This window comes from Trachinotus anak, unplaced genomic scaffold (assembly GCF_046630095.1).
Source record: "Trachinotus anak isolate AG129_WGS33_773 ecotype Australia unplaced genomic scaffold, CSIRO_AGI_Tana_v1 ptg000034l, whole genome shotgun sequence".
In the NCBI taxonomy this organism is placed as follows: domain Eukaryota; kingdom Metazoa; phylum Chordata; class Actinopteri; order Carangiformes; family Carangidae; genus Trachinotus; species Trachinotus anak.
The window spans coordinates 4,358,789-4,371,519 of NW_027273885.1; the positions used below are offsets into that span (position 1 = coordinate 4,358,789).

General features: G+C 40.7%; 1 protein-coding gene across 1 annotated transcript in view; it reads right to left on the reverse strand.

Annotated features, from left to right (window-relative positions):
- The window catches only part of acsl3a (acyl-CoA synthetase long chain family member 3a), a 33,912-nt gene that overhangs the window by 19,240 nt on the left and 1,941 nt on the right, over positions 1-12,731 (reverse strand). Inside the window, exons 2-4 of the mRNA XM_071471783.1 lie at positions 9,109-9,652; positions 6,648-6,825; positions 1,452-1,561 (exon numbers count right to left, since the gene is read on the reverse strand). Coding sequence (XP_071327884.1) covers positions 1,452-1,561; positions 6,648-6,825; positions 9,109-9,483 — 663 coding nt within the window. The 5' untranslated portion in view covers positions 9,484-9,652. The remainder of the gene's footprint in view (positions 1-1,451; positions 1,562-6,647; positions 6,826-9,108; positions 9,653-12,731) is intronic.

The window sequence follows — 12,731 nt, forward strand, 5'->3', positions numbered from 1 at the left end:
ATGTAAGTGTTGTGTATACATTATAACAAGATGAAAACCAGATTTCTTCTTTGTCAACGAACCAGGAATCCCAGGCACATCATCTTCATCAGTATTTGGTCTGAGAGGGGATGTGTGAGAGTGAGCAGAGGAGCTGTGTTTATTCCACTTTGATAAAAGGGGAGATGAAATGCCAAAGCACCGTTTGTCTTCGGGGATTGAATCTGTCCAAAACAGCCCTTAACACACAGCACGTGCACTTCTCTTTATTTTTATATCTCTATGGTGACACACCGCTCCTCTCCTCGCTTTAATCAGCACGGCTCCAGTGTTTTGGATTCTCTCTGATGGATGACAGTGGCCTAAAAGCTGCCTTAATGTTGTTGTTCAAGACATGTGGAACCACTGCCAGACTTTGGAGCAGTGATCTATTAGAGGTAAACCCTCCTTAACTTAGTTTACTTTGCTTTTTATTTGCAGGGTAGAGTCTATCAACAATTATAGACTGAGTTGAAGGGAAATATCTCCTAATGTTTCTGTTTTCAGCTGTGATATATTATATTTTCTTTCAAACTTCAACTTGAAAAAGACTTGGCTGCATGAAGGTGGGATCCTTTAAAAACAGTTTCTGCTGTCGAGATAAACGGCCCACTGAGATATGAAATGTTATGGTAAATTTGCTTGATACTGCTTGATACCATTTGTCTGCTTTGCCTGTTGGCACAGAACAACTGGAACTACACATGCACAGTTGCACTTGGTAAATCCAAGCGGGAAACTCCAAACAAACAAGGAAGCTCCAAAAACTGCAGTTCCTCGATTTGCCACTTGAGGGTGACTGAGTCAATCCCATTAGACTCCCATGTTAAAATGCCCAACGTCACAGCAGAAATCACAGCCAAAAATCTAAATATAGCTAATTTGACAACTGTACAGGCGGTGATTTATTATTATTTTTTATATATAACTCACCTGTTTACAGGCTTAAAGTTCTGCATAATTGAGGGGGTGACAGGTGGGTGAGCGTGTGCTCACCACCAACCGGCATGCACCTAAGTCTCGGCTCCACCCACGCCCCACCGCTTTGCCCATTTTTGGATTAGCAGCCCACTCTGAGCTTCAAAATCTGGGTGACGTCACTGAGGCTACGTCCATCTATGTTTACAGTCTATGGGTAAATCAGAGGGAGGATTGGGAAATAACAAGAGTTTAACCAGATGAGCCAAAGACTCTTTAAAAAATACAGAAGTATTGATACAGGTTGGTCCTCATCATCCAGGTACCACACATACACATAACCACATACACCTGTTCACCTACCTGTGCCTCCTCTGCTCACTCATGGCTACTACACCAGTTTTCTGTGGATGCCTAAACACTGTTGCTTGTCTTTGGTTTTGTAATAAATTCTATACTTCCTATTTGTGGAGGATATTATTACATCTTCAGTGTAGGTTTGTGTGTGTTCTGACCTTGAGTCTGGTCTCCAGAAGCTCTCTGCTGGTGATGATGTGGGTGACCTGAGTCTCATTCAGCCCGTGAGCGATGGCTGGACCTCCCAGGGTGGAGTAAAGAGTGGCCACTGCAACACACACACAAAAAACACGACTGTGGAAAAATGACTGAATCATAAATATTCAGTCATGTAAACAAAGCTAATCATTTCTATACAAAATGTAATAGCTTCAGGTGATTGTATTAAACAGGGGGTACATATTGTAATGATCCAGAGTCCCAGTCAAAATTTAAAGTTTTTATCAAATCAGGCTGCTGAAACATTGAATATTTTTTATATTATTGTAATTCTGCTGTAATACTGCAACTTTATAAATTCACAAATACATATAAACAAAAGGCACTTGGTCACAGTAACTCAAACTTGACTAATAGACCCAAACCTTTCCTGCGAACACTTATCTGTGATTAAAAGCCAAATTTCTTGGAATAAACAGACACAAGTTTTTTGTTTTTTTTCCCCATGATTTGGCTGGTTTTTGCCTGTCTTTTCCCAAAAATATGAGCCAGATGTCTGTGCCAAATAAATCCTAACAAGGAGTTTTCTAATGAAAAATAGACCCTTGCGGTAAAGGCTTAAAGATATTGTCGGTAAATTGTCTGACTAAGAGTAAATCGGTGAATAGACAGTACAGTAAACAGCATCTGAGTAAAAATGTTCAGTTTTTTTGAGACTACTGCAATAGCTGTTTGTGTGTTGACTCTATCAATGGTACATTTTGTAATATATTATATCATATATATTATGTAAATAAAATGTGGGCTCTGTTGTGTTGAAAACCTTTAGTCTTGTTCTGCACTATGATTCATAGGAGTTGCTATAGATGATATAGATGATATATTGGAAAATACATGAACAGAAAGTGAAGGCTAGACCTCCACATTAGTGGATAAATAATGATATTATGGGTCATCATACTGAAAGTGACACACGTGTGAAGACAGACAATGTACGTGCGCTCTGTCTGCATTGCTCAGCATTTCTAGTTTGGCCCCTCCCACAACGATGACATCACCAGGCACCTCCAGAGGCCTGAGCTCAGCCTCCGAGCAGATGGGACACAAGCTCTCACTGCCTGATAAGCGCTCCTCTGGGGATATAAACAGTGCTGGTATGTGAGGGGGCGTGTGTGTTACGATTGAGTGCATATGTCTGAATGGCCGCTGGTATGTGAACTCACATACATGTGTCCAATCTGAGTGTCGGCCCTTAAAGCTATTATGGGTTATTTTTTTAAATTCAGATATTGACCTGTCAGTGTCCTCTTCATCTCGTATTACACTCCTCATCATCAATGTTTTCCATTTAAATAAATAAAAAATAAATCTCGATACAGAATGAGAAGCATGTTAACAGTATAGATACTGCTCCGTGTCAGCCTGATGTCTGACCTGCAGCACAGTGGGTACCTTCTCCTCATACATCCCCACTTGACTTTGACTGGACCCTGACATTTACTGTTTGCTGAAATTCAAAAGATTTTGATTTTTCCTTGACATGTCTGTTCTGATTGCGCAATTACTGCAAAGCAAATGCGTGATGAGATCTGCTGAGCTGAATCCTGATGTATCACATGTAATGATGGTCTGGACAGTCGGCTCATTACTTGACTCCAGGCATGAATAAAAATATATAAAAACACTCTGATTTGAATAACAAGTTGTGTCTGATATGTTTTTTATCCTTGTTCCTCATTAAAAAATCCACAATTTATTCAATATGTAAATATTACTCTTTTCTAGGGCTGGATGATATCCAAAACAAATCTAATTTGATTATTTTGGCAGATACTGTGATTGCGATGAGTCACAATTTCAGTTGGAAAGGTCATTTGTGTACAGGAGCGTAATGAATTCACTTGAGGAAAAAAAACAATATATTCTGCTCTGTTTTTCTGAATTAATTAATAATAATCTTGTTAATTCAGAGAAACTTCTTTTTTTTTATTGAAACTTTTTCTCAGAATTCTGAGACAATAATCTCTCATTCATTCATTTAATGTTTTTTTTTTCAAGTGAATGCATTATGCTTCCGTATTTTTGCATTTCATTTTCACTGAGAAAATATAAAAATGATGATGATGTGATTTCTGTTGGGTCATGTACATCTGGAGAAGATGATTTATAGGCCGGGGGCGTCTCTGTAGCGCCACAATGCTTTATTTAAGGTCTGTTGTGACACATTAAACCATTATCAAAAAAAACTGCAGCTCCTGACTCTTTTCAGAAGTTTAATTGCTGGACACAAGATGTCTCTGACTTCACTAAAAAGTCTTTTGTTATAGTGTGTCCATCCAGAGGCCTCAAGTTTCCACAGCACACACTTTCATACTTAAACATGGCTGCTGCAAAACGAGTTGTGATGTCACAAATCCTGCTTGTATATACAGTACATGTCCTCAACTCCGATTTGAGGTCAGCACAGAGGAACTTTCTCTGGTCGTGTGGACAGATTAAGGTTTGAAACCATCGTTGTGTTCTTGTCAGAGGCGGGTTAGGGTTAGGCATTTATTTGTGATGGTTAAGATTAGCGTAAGGGGCTAGGGAATGCATTAAGTCACATAATATTTGTGTGTGTGTGTGTGTGTGCACACGTTAATAGTTGCAGTGCACAAGTTGTAAAATGCAGGACCCAGCTGAGACAGAAGAAGGTCAATTTGTCCCTTCTGCTTTCTGATGTTACATAAGTGTCCCATTTCTCCTGATTCACTCATTTTTTCCCATCCCTTTCATTTTGTGGGGACGGAGCCACGCTAATATACACGGTACATTTTTATTTTATACATATGCAGCATCGCAATTTATACAGTGGTCTGGTTTCTGATGCTTTCAGCTTGTATGACAGTGGCCATCATTTATCTGTTTTAATGAACTAAGTGTAAAACGGTGTAACCTGTCAGACCCCAATAGTTTTTGCTATTTGAATAGATCCATATGAATCATTTAACTTTAGCACAAGGCTCATATGGCTGGTAAGTGTTACACGGGCCGCTATTAGAAATGTGGCATTAAAAAAATTGACTCAAAATATTCCTGAACATGTTTTTCATGTTTGTGAAGTTAACGTTGAAGGATCAATCAGCAGCAGTTTTCAACCCAGAGGGATTCTGTACTGATTTACTCTTTAATATGTTCTGTTCCACAGAGTACTGTCTCTAATATGAGCACCCACAGCGGTACTTTGAAGTTCATTAAATCTTTTTGATTGTCCTTGAAGGACCCTTCATTTTCTCTGTGTGCTTTAGTTTATGCTCCATTAAACTGTCAGCGCTTTGAAAATACGTAGCAAACACAAGCCAATAAACCATCTTCATAAAGCATCATTCTTCTCTTAAAGGCACTAACAGAGGCACAGTGGAGAGTCCTGGGCAGTGGATAACACATGGGGGGGCAGAGAGGAGTTAAAGGCTGGAAAGAGTGATGGAGGAAGAGACAGAGGGGAGGAGTGAGAGGGAGAGGAGTGAGGGGGTGATGGCGTCAAAGGAGGGGTGAGAGAGTCTACGTGAGCATCTGATGTTGACAGAAGCATCAAGGAGTCAGCCAAAGGCCCCCAGTGAACTCGGACACTCGGTGCGTGTGTGTGTGTATTTGTGTGTTTGTGTGTGGACACTGTATATTCACTGTATATTGGCTCGCTGACAAAAGGCAAAATTTGTTCATCATTTGTTGTCATCCAGAGTTCTCTGCACTTGTCACCATATGCGAGTTAAATAAACAGCAGCACATACACAGCATACATCCTCTCAATAATTCTGTTGTCATGTAAAAACCTCATAACTCCAGAGTCAATGTGAGAAACGCGTCCGGGCATCTCACAAATTCTTCATCTGTTGCTGCTGAGTGCAGCCTGGATGTTTGTGAAGTTTCTGTATTAAAATGACTTGCGTGTGTGTGTGTAAAGCTGGAGTCCAATCTGTGTTTAGATCTCACGGCTGGAGGTGTCATGGCCCTCGTTCACACACACTCACTCAGCAGCAGAACAGGAAGTATTGAGGGGCCGTGACGCAGAAAGGAGATGTCGCTAAGCCCCGTCTCATAAACTCCAGTGTCTGTATCAGTGTAGGATGATTATTAGGACACACTGTGGACTGCTCCTCTGTGTTTCCTCTCCATCTCTCTTTGATGTTTCCTCTGTGCCACATTTCTTTTCTCTCCACTTTCTTCCCCTTTTTTTCTGTTTTTTCTGAAATGCAGGAGGTTGACCTGAAGCTAGTTTACTTCTGTTGCTATGATGTTTTAACATCACATTGCGTTGTGCATTTCAGCGCATTTATGTCATTGTTTCATCAGATGAAGGTTTGCTTTTGGCAGGAATTTGCAAATTTAGATCATGTGACAAGAAAATTTTATGATTAGTGGATGAACAGAAAATCTAAAACTGTTTTGATAGCAGATTAATTGTTTAAGATTTTTATCAAGTTACTTGTTGTCATTTCAAATGTGAGGATTTAGCTTTGCTCTTATTTTACTGTAATCTGAATCTCTGGGTTTTGAAACTTTTTAAAAACGACACCTTGGGCTGTGGGAAGGGGTCGTGCTTATTTTTTGATACATTTAGTCAACCCATCAAAAAAAATCAACAGACTAAACAATAATAAAAATAATAACTAGTTTCAACCTCATTTTCATTACAACCAGTTTAAGTAAAAAACTCATCATCAGAAAACCAGATGCACAGCGTCAACACAACACAGTGGGAGAAAAAAAACTATTGCATTTACAAGGAATTAATCTGTGAGGTAGTTCATCATAATTACAATCACTGCTGCAAAGGAAGAGGCTGCATATTAATGACATAATGCAAGTTACCAACATTTGTCAGCGATAGAAGAGAACAGACTATCAGCAGCTGCAGAAAACAGATGAACTAAGAGTGCAAAGAGGAAAGATCTGTCCTTAAACTGCAGTTTTATCAACCAAAAATGTTTGAAATGATTTGATATTTAATGGAGCAAAGCAGCAATAGCTATGCCAACATTTACCAAACACACAGTAACAATGGCAAAGGAAAAAAAGTGGTCAACACTTGACAAATGAACAGGGATATAACATGTATCTTAGTGTGACCTCCCTTCTCCACGGTCTTTGTCATGGTGACGTGGTAACTTCAGATTTTACTGAGGTGTTAACCTTATTGTTCACGCTGGACTTACATGGGAAGTTGTACATGAAGCAGGCCTGGGCAGCTATGATCCACTCGGCTCGCGTCTCACAGAAGATGGCGATGTTGTGCTTCGGCTGCTGACCCAGTGACGCCAGACCGCTGCCCAGCTGGGATGCCGCTGTGAGGACCTCCTCATAGGAGCGCCAGCGGTACTCACCCAGCACTACCTGCAGGGGGAGGGTGGGAAACGTGTGTGTGTGTGTGTGTGTGTGTGTGTGTGTGTGTGTGTGTGTGTGTTTGGGGTGGGGGGGGTGGGGGGGGTGGGGTGACAGAGATGTTCAATGACACTTTGTTAATGATGGGGCAAAGAGGGAATAAAGTTTCACAAGCTCCAAGTATAAATAAAATTAAAAGCCCAAGAAGAACTACTTCCTCTTCCCACCATCACCCTCATGTTTCCACATTTCATCATCATCATCATCATCGTCATGTGGAGAAGATAAACACACACTTCTGGATACACTCCGGACTCAGACACAGGAAGGCGCTCGCTGCAGCTGCATTAGTGAGGTTACACTGGCTCCTACTGGTTTAAAGTGGTAGTGAACACACAGTCATGATGACTGTACACTGCTGTTTTCCTCCTGCTGGAAACAATAGATAAGAGCTAAACGGCTAAGTCGCGTTCTCTTGCAGCAATCAGTGTTTCAACAGTGGGGTTTAAATGGATTAGAGGGGGATTAGTGGGGGGGGTCTGGGGTAATTTACACAGTTGGCTAACTCCTGACTGTGCAGGCACACAACACTACTCCCTTCAAGTGTTTCACTTGGGCAAAGTTTGCACTAGTGATAACACGGTGTGTGTATGGAACCGATCACAAGGTAGCGGAACATGCTAATTAGCATCAAATCTGTCAGAATTATTCTCTTTTTTTTTTACACCCACATTCCTTTCTGAACAAATCCTGGACGCACTTTTGAACAAATACCAATCCTCCTCCCTGTTTGTCTTTTCTGTTCCACATTCATACTTCACTCTCTTCTCTCTCCGTCCTCTCTTAACATTTGTAAGGTCAAAGGAATTCAGTGCATCCAGAGGACTAACAAGCTGTCAGCGTGAAGATCAACAATGACTATGACCATTTCATTTTAAAGAGAGGTTTCTGGATCAGACAGTGAGTGGAGAAAAGTCACAGGGAAATATTTGAAGGACGAGAAACTGCAATTATAAATCTTGTTAGATTTCTGGTTTAAAATGACAAATTCTGTCTGGTGCGGAAAAAAATCTGTCCTTGATACTTTTTTCCTTCTCTATTGGTTTCTTCTTACATATTGTTTTGGTTTTCATTCACCTCACTTTACATTTAAAACAAAACATGCACAGCAATCCATTTTTACCAAAGACGACAACAGTGTCCAAACATTTTTAGATCATTTATTGGCCTTTTTTAAAATGAAAGTATATATTTTGTTTTTAAAGATGTATGCCTTCAGTAGGAATGAACAGGCTTGGGTTTAAGAAGACAGAAAGCATTGATAATATTACATACTTGAGTCCGGTCTTTTGATGGGATTTATTGGCAATAATAAAAATATATATTTAAGATTAATAGAGCCACATGGGAATATCTGTATTGGTAGAAATTTAGTATCATCTGTATGTGGGAAATACTGATGGTATACTCAAGGACCCACTCAGAGAAACATTTCCTCTTATCCAATCCTATCCTGCTCCCCTGTACATGTTCAGAAGTCTGGCTTCATACATTATAGTCAGTGACACAGTTTAACCTCCAGTCTAATGAACATGTCTGCACACTGAGAGATAGTCCACCTTGTAAAGTAAATATCATCACATCTGGCGGTAGATTCATTCAAACCTTCAGACTGACTTCTGGACATAATTTCACTTTATGTTATGAGTTCATCACTAGTTTTATTTCTTTTTTAATCCTTAAAGGAATAGTTCAACATTCTGGGAAACTCATTCTTGATTTCTCGTTAAGAGTCATATGAAGAAATCGAAACCACTCTGATATCTGCTCTGGCTTCTGGCTGTAGCTTTATATTTAATGACCAGATGTGAGAGTGGTATCACTCTTCTTCACTCCTCAATCTAACCTTCAAATTAAATGTCGAACCTCCGATGTTGTGTTTAATGGCACTTTTTTCCTCTACATTTATTTCTATCTGATTCATTTATTTGCTGTTTGCTACAGACCTGTTGCACATTCCCCCAGTCATTTGCATATTTTATTATATTTTCTACAATATTTTTTCACATCTTTATTGTAAATATTTTATTTTATTGTTAATTATTTCTATTTCTATTTCAGTGATCTTACCTACAGTACCTGCTAGTTTTATTTTTTTATATGCATATTTTTTTTACTTCTTACTACATTTACTGTTTTGCACCAAAACACCAAAACAAATTACTCATATGTGAAAACCTACTTGGCAATAAACCAGATTCTGATTCTGATTCTGAACACACTTTCCTTGCTTACCTTCTTAAACACCTTCCCATTGCTCTGCTGCTCGTCCTCCTCACTGATCACCTCCCTCGTGCCGAGACAGTCTCTTTGCGGGAACCTCGTTGCTGCGTATTCGAACATTTTGTCCAGGGTGTCCACCCCCGGGTGCGTCGACGTCACCAGCCTCTTGGTGGCACTCACCGCTCTGTAGGGCCCCTCGGGACATCCCAGCACAGATCGGGCCTTGGCTCTCTTGGCTCGCTCCTCCTCTGAGCCGAAGACGCCCCCGACGGGCATCGACACCGAGCTGAAGAGGTGGTAAGGCAGGAAAGTAATGAGGGTGTAGATCCACACCACGAGGTGGAAGAGGAACAGCACCACAGGGTTCAGGTCCTCCTTCAGCTTCATCTTGGTGAAGAGCGGGGAGAAGAAGAGTGAAGAGGAGGATGAGCTGTGAGAGAAAGTTCTTCTCCTGCCGTTGCAGTCAGTCCCTCTTTCCTTCTGTCCACCTCTCTTTCTTCCTTCTTGCTTTTATAGAGGTTGTCTCATCCTCTGTGCCCTCTGGACCTCGGTACCCCTGGAAAATAAATGACATTAGCCTGGCATTAGAGTGACGGCTGACATGGCAACAATTTCTATGATTAAACTAGTTTCGAAATGAGATTATTACTGCACTTAATGATTATCCTGAGCTTTTACAGCCTTACAGCACAGGACTCTCAACTCATTCTGAAACCAAAACTAATCAATGAGTCACATGTGCTCTGCTGCTCACAAAAAGCAGAATTGAAATTTTTGTCATTGGAAAACCATAGTGTGACCAGCACACTGGCTCTTTGCTGTAAATGTTCCTTCCCCTCCCTGCATCTCCTGCATCAGAGCATAAAAAACTGCCAGTGTCGCTTATTGTTAGTGTCAAAGAAACAAAAAAAAGAGAGAGGATAAAAGACAGAGAAGAAGATAGAGGAGAAAATGAAAAGATGAAATGGAAAAACACGGTGTCTCACAGATGTAAATGACACTAAGTGGGAGAGGGTGTGTAAGAGGTTACCACATGAGTATATGTGGGTGTGTGTGTGTGTGCGTGTGTGTGACAGCCTACAAGCCACTAGACAGAGGGATACAGCCGAGAGAGGAACAGATAAGTACACAGAAGGAATAAACTGCAGCTCAAGTAGAGGATCCAGCAGCCAGTGTCCCCATTCAGCTCATTTCATAACGTTTTCATGTGTTTCATAATGTCAGTAATTCTAATAAAGGTGGTTTATTTCCAGCCTTCGAGGAGTGTGTCATCCCATTAGAGATACCACAAATTATTATTCCCGCATATTATTGTTTAGCTGAGCACAAGTGCATTAGTGCTTCTCTTAGAATTGAGATGTTACATGATTTCTGGGTAATAAGGTCCCTAAACTGCCATTTGAGGCCACCAGCGTCAGAAATTAGCCTAATGCACATTGACGTTTCTATTCAGTCCATTAACTGTCTTTGCAATTTTGCAGTTAAAACAAAGCTGGTGTGAGCCTGCACGCACACACACACTCCAAACAACCTATTTTAGCAGCTGTTATTCATTATTCACATGAGGGAGAGGCTCATCTCGCTCCCCTGAAGCACCACACCCCACCCCTCCCAAACCTGTCCAGCTGACACACACTGTACCCACCTCCCTCTCACATACACTCATCCCTCAAGTGTTCCTTTGAGACTCATAAATAAACCAAAGGTTTTACCAGCAGCGCTCTCCTAGACTAGCATCTGTTCCCTGTGGGATGTGGACGGCGCTGTCGCTCTGCCCGGTGTCTTGTTACCCAGCCAGGACGCCTCGGTTCATCACAGTTACCAAAACTGCACCCCGCTGGAACAGGGTGCTATCATCCGGGGTTTGCTTGTTGGTTTCACTGTCTCTTGTAATTCTTTTTTTTTTTTTTTGCAGAAGTCAAGGTCGATGAAATACAGGCCATGGAGGTTTAGTGGGTTCAACTCGGATAAACAAACCATCAGACCAGAGAAGGATCCACAGAGCAGGCTGCTGGCAGACGGCAACTTCTTCCACTGCTGTTTTCTCACAAGACTGAGGTCTGGTGTAAAATAGGAATTGGCTGGGACAGTTTTAAATATGCCAACCATTTTAATTTCCACCATCTTTTGCAAACCATAAAAAAAATGTCCTGACCTATTTAAAATAATACAATGGCAAAGTTTTCTTGACTGGGATTCTCCCTCTCTTACTGGTAAACACCCACATCTCTCTCCACACTCCCTGACATTTGTACCTTGGAATGACAAAATACAAACTATACGTTTGGTTGTATGTCAATACGATGACAATAAGTTGAACTGAATTGAACCTAGAAATGTTTTGATATCATTTTTTCCTTCTTAATACAAATTCCAATACCTGAACTGAGTACAACATTAACCCTGTATGGATCCGATGCCATAAAATCTTTATCTTATTATCAAATTTGACTGTAAATCATTAAAATAAATAAATAAATTTAGGAATAAATAACAATTCCTACACTAGTTGTGCTAAAACAAGTGCCATCCAGCAAGATTAAAGTGAAACTGGTGGGACATTTCGCTAACGGCTAACAGAAATTAATTCTTCTTCATTGCTCTAAAACACTAGTTGCCAGTGGTTGCACAGTGCAACCTTCCCAGGAAAACTGTGGTTTTATCTCGATGTGAAACTATAAAGTTTATTAATAAATCACATGGTATTGTATCAGTGCATAGACTCGCTGATACCTGACACTGTATTTTCTGCAGTATGTGGGTTATTTCCAGCTGTAATTGAATCTTCTTAATCATTAATGGGTTTTTTTGATCTGTAAAATTATAGAAAATACCAAATCACAATAAGCCATTGGACAGGTAGATGGCTTCAGATAGTTTGCCTTGACCGACCAACAGTCACAAAACAAAAGATAATACATTTTCGATGATTCAAAACCGAGAAAAGCAACTAATTCTCACATCTGAGAACCAGAGAATGTTTGGTGGATGTTGATTCATTCGCTGTTAAATATTGACCTTATCATTTCAGCACAACGCCAATATCACGCAACTGCGGGGAGTGCTATTGTGTGCAGTGCTAGGTACCACTAGTCAGATAACACAAAGGCAGAGCGATAAGGGGATGAGGTCACAGGAGGGAGGAACCTGTGACTTGTTAGAGTTGTGAGGGAATGTCTGCTGAGCTTTGCATAAAAGACATTCACGTATGCAGACACATATCTACCTGAAACCAAAAAAACAAATGCCATAAACAAGAATCTGTGTCGGTAGGTAGATGGATCATAACTTATATGCATTACTTCCTGCCCTGTTTAGCCGTGTAGCGACTAGAAGAAACAAGCCCAACGAAGACAAGCAGGCTGGGGAAACCACATACATCTTGATTATTCTCAACAAAAAGGTCAACAAAAGGTCACGACCCTAATTTTCACCGCAGCAGCACACAAGCAAGCTCAACTCTAATCTCTTACCTTAAACAATGAGAAACAGCCACAATGTGCAAACTAGTAGTTGCTTAATGGGCAGCTTTATGCAACAAGCAGGCGCTTTGCAGGCAGCCTCCGCTCACTGGATTAACTGAGTAATATTGTGGCATGGTCTACGTAGCAGTGGGGTGAGCAGGCATGAGTGTG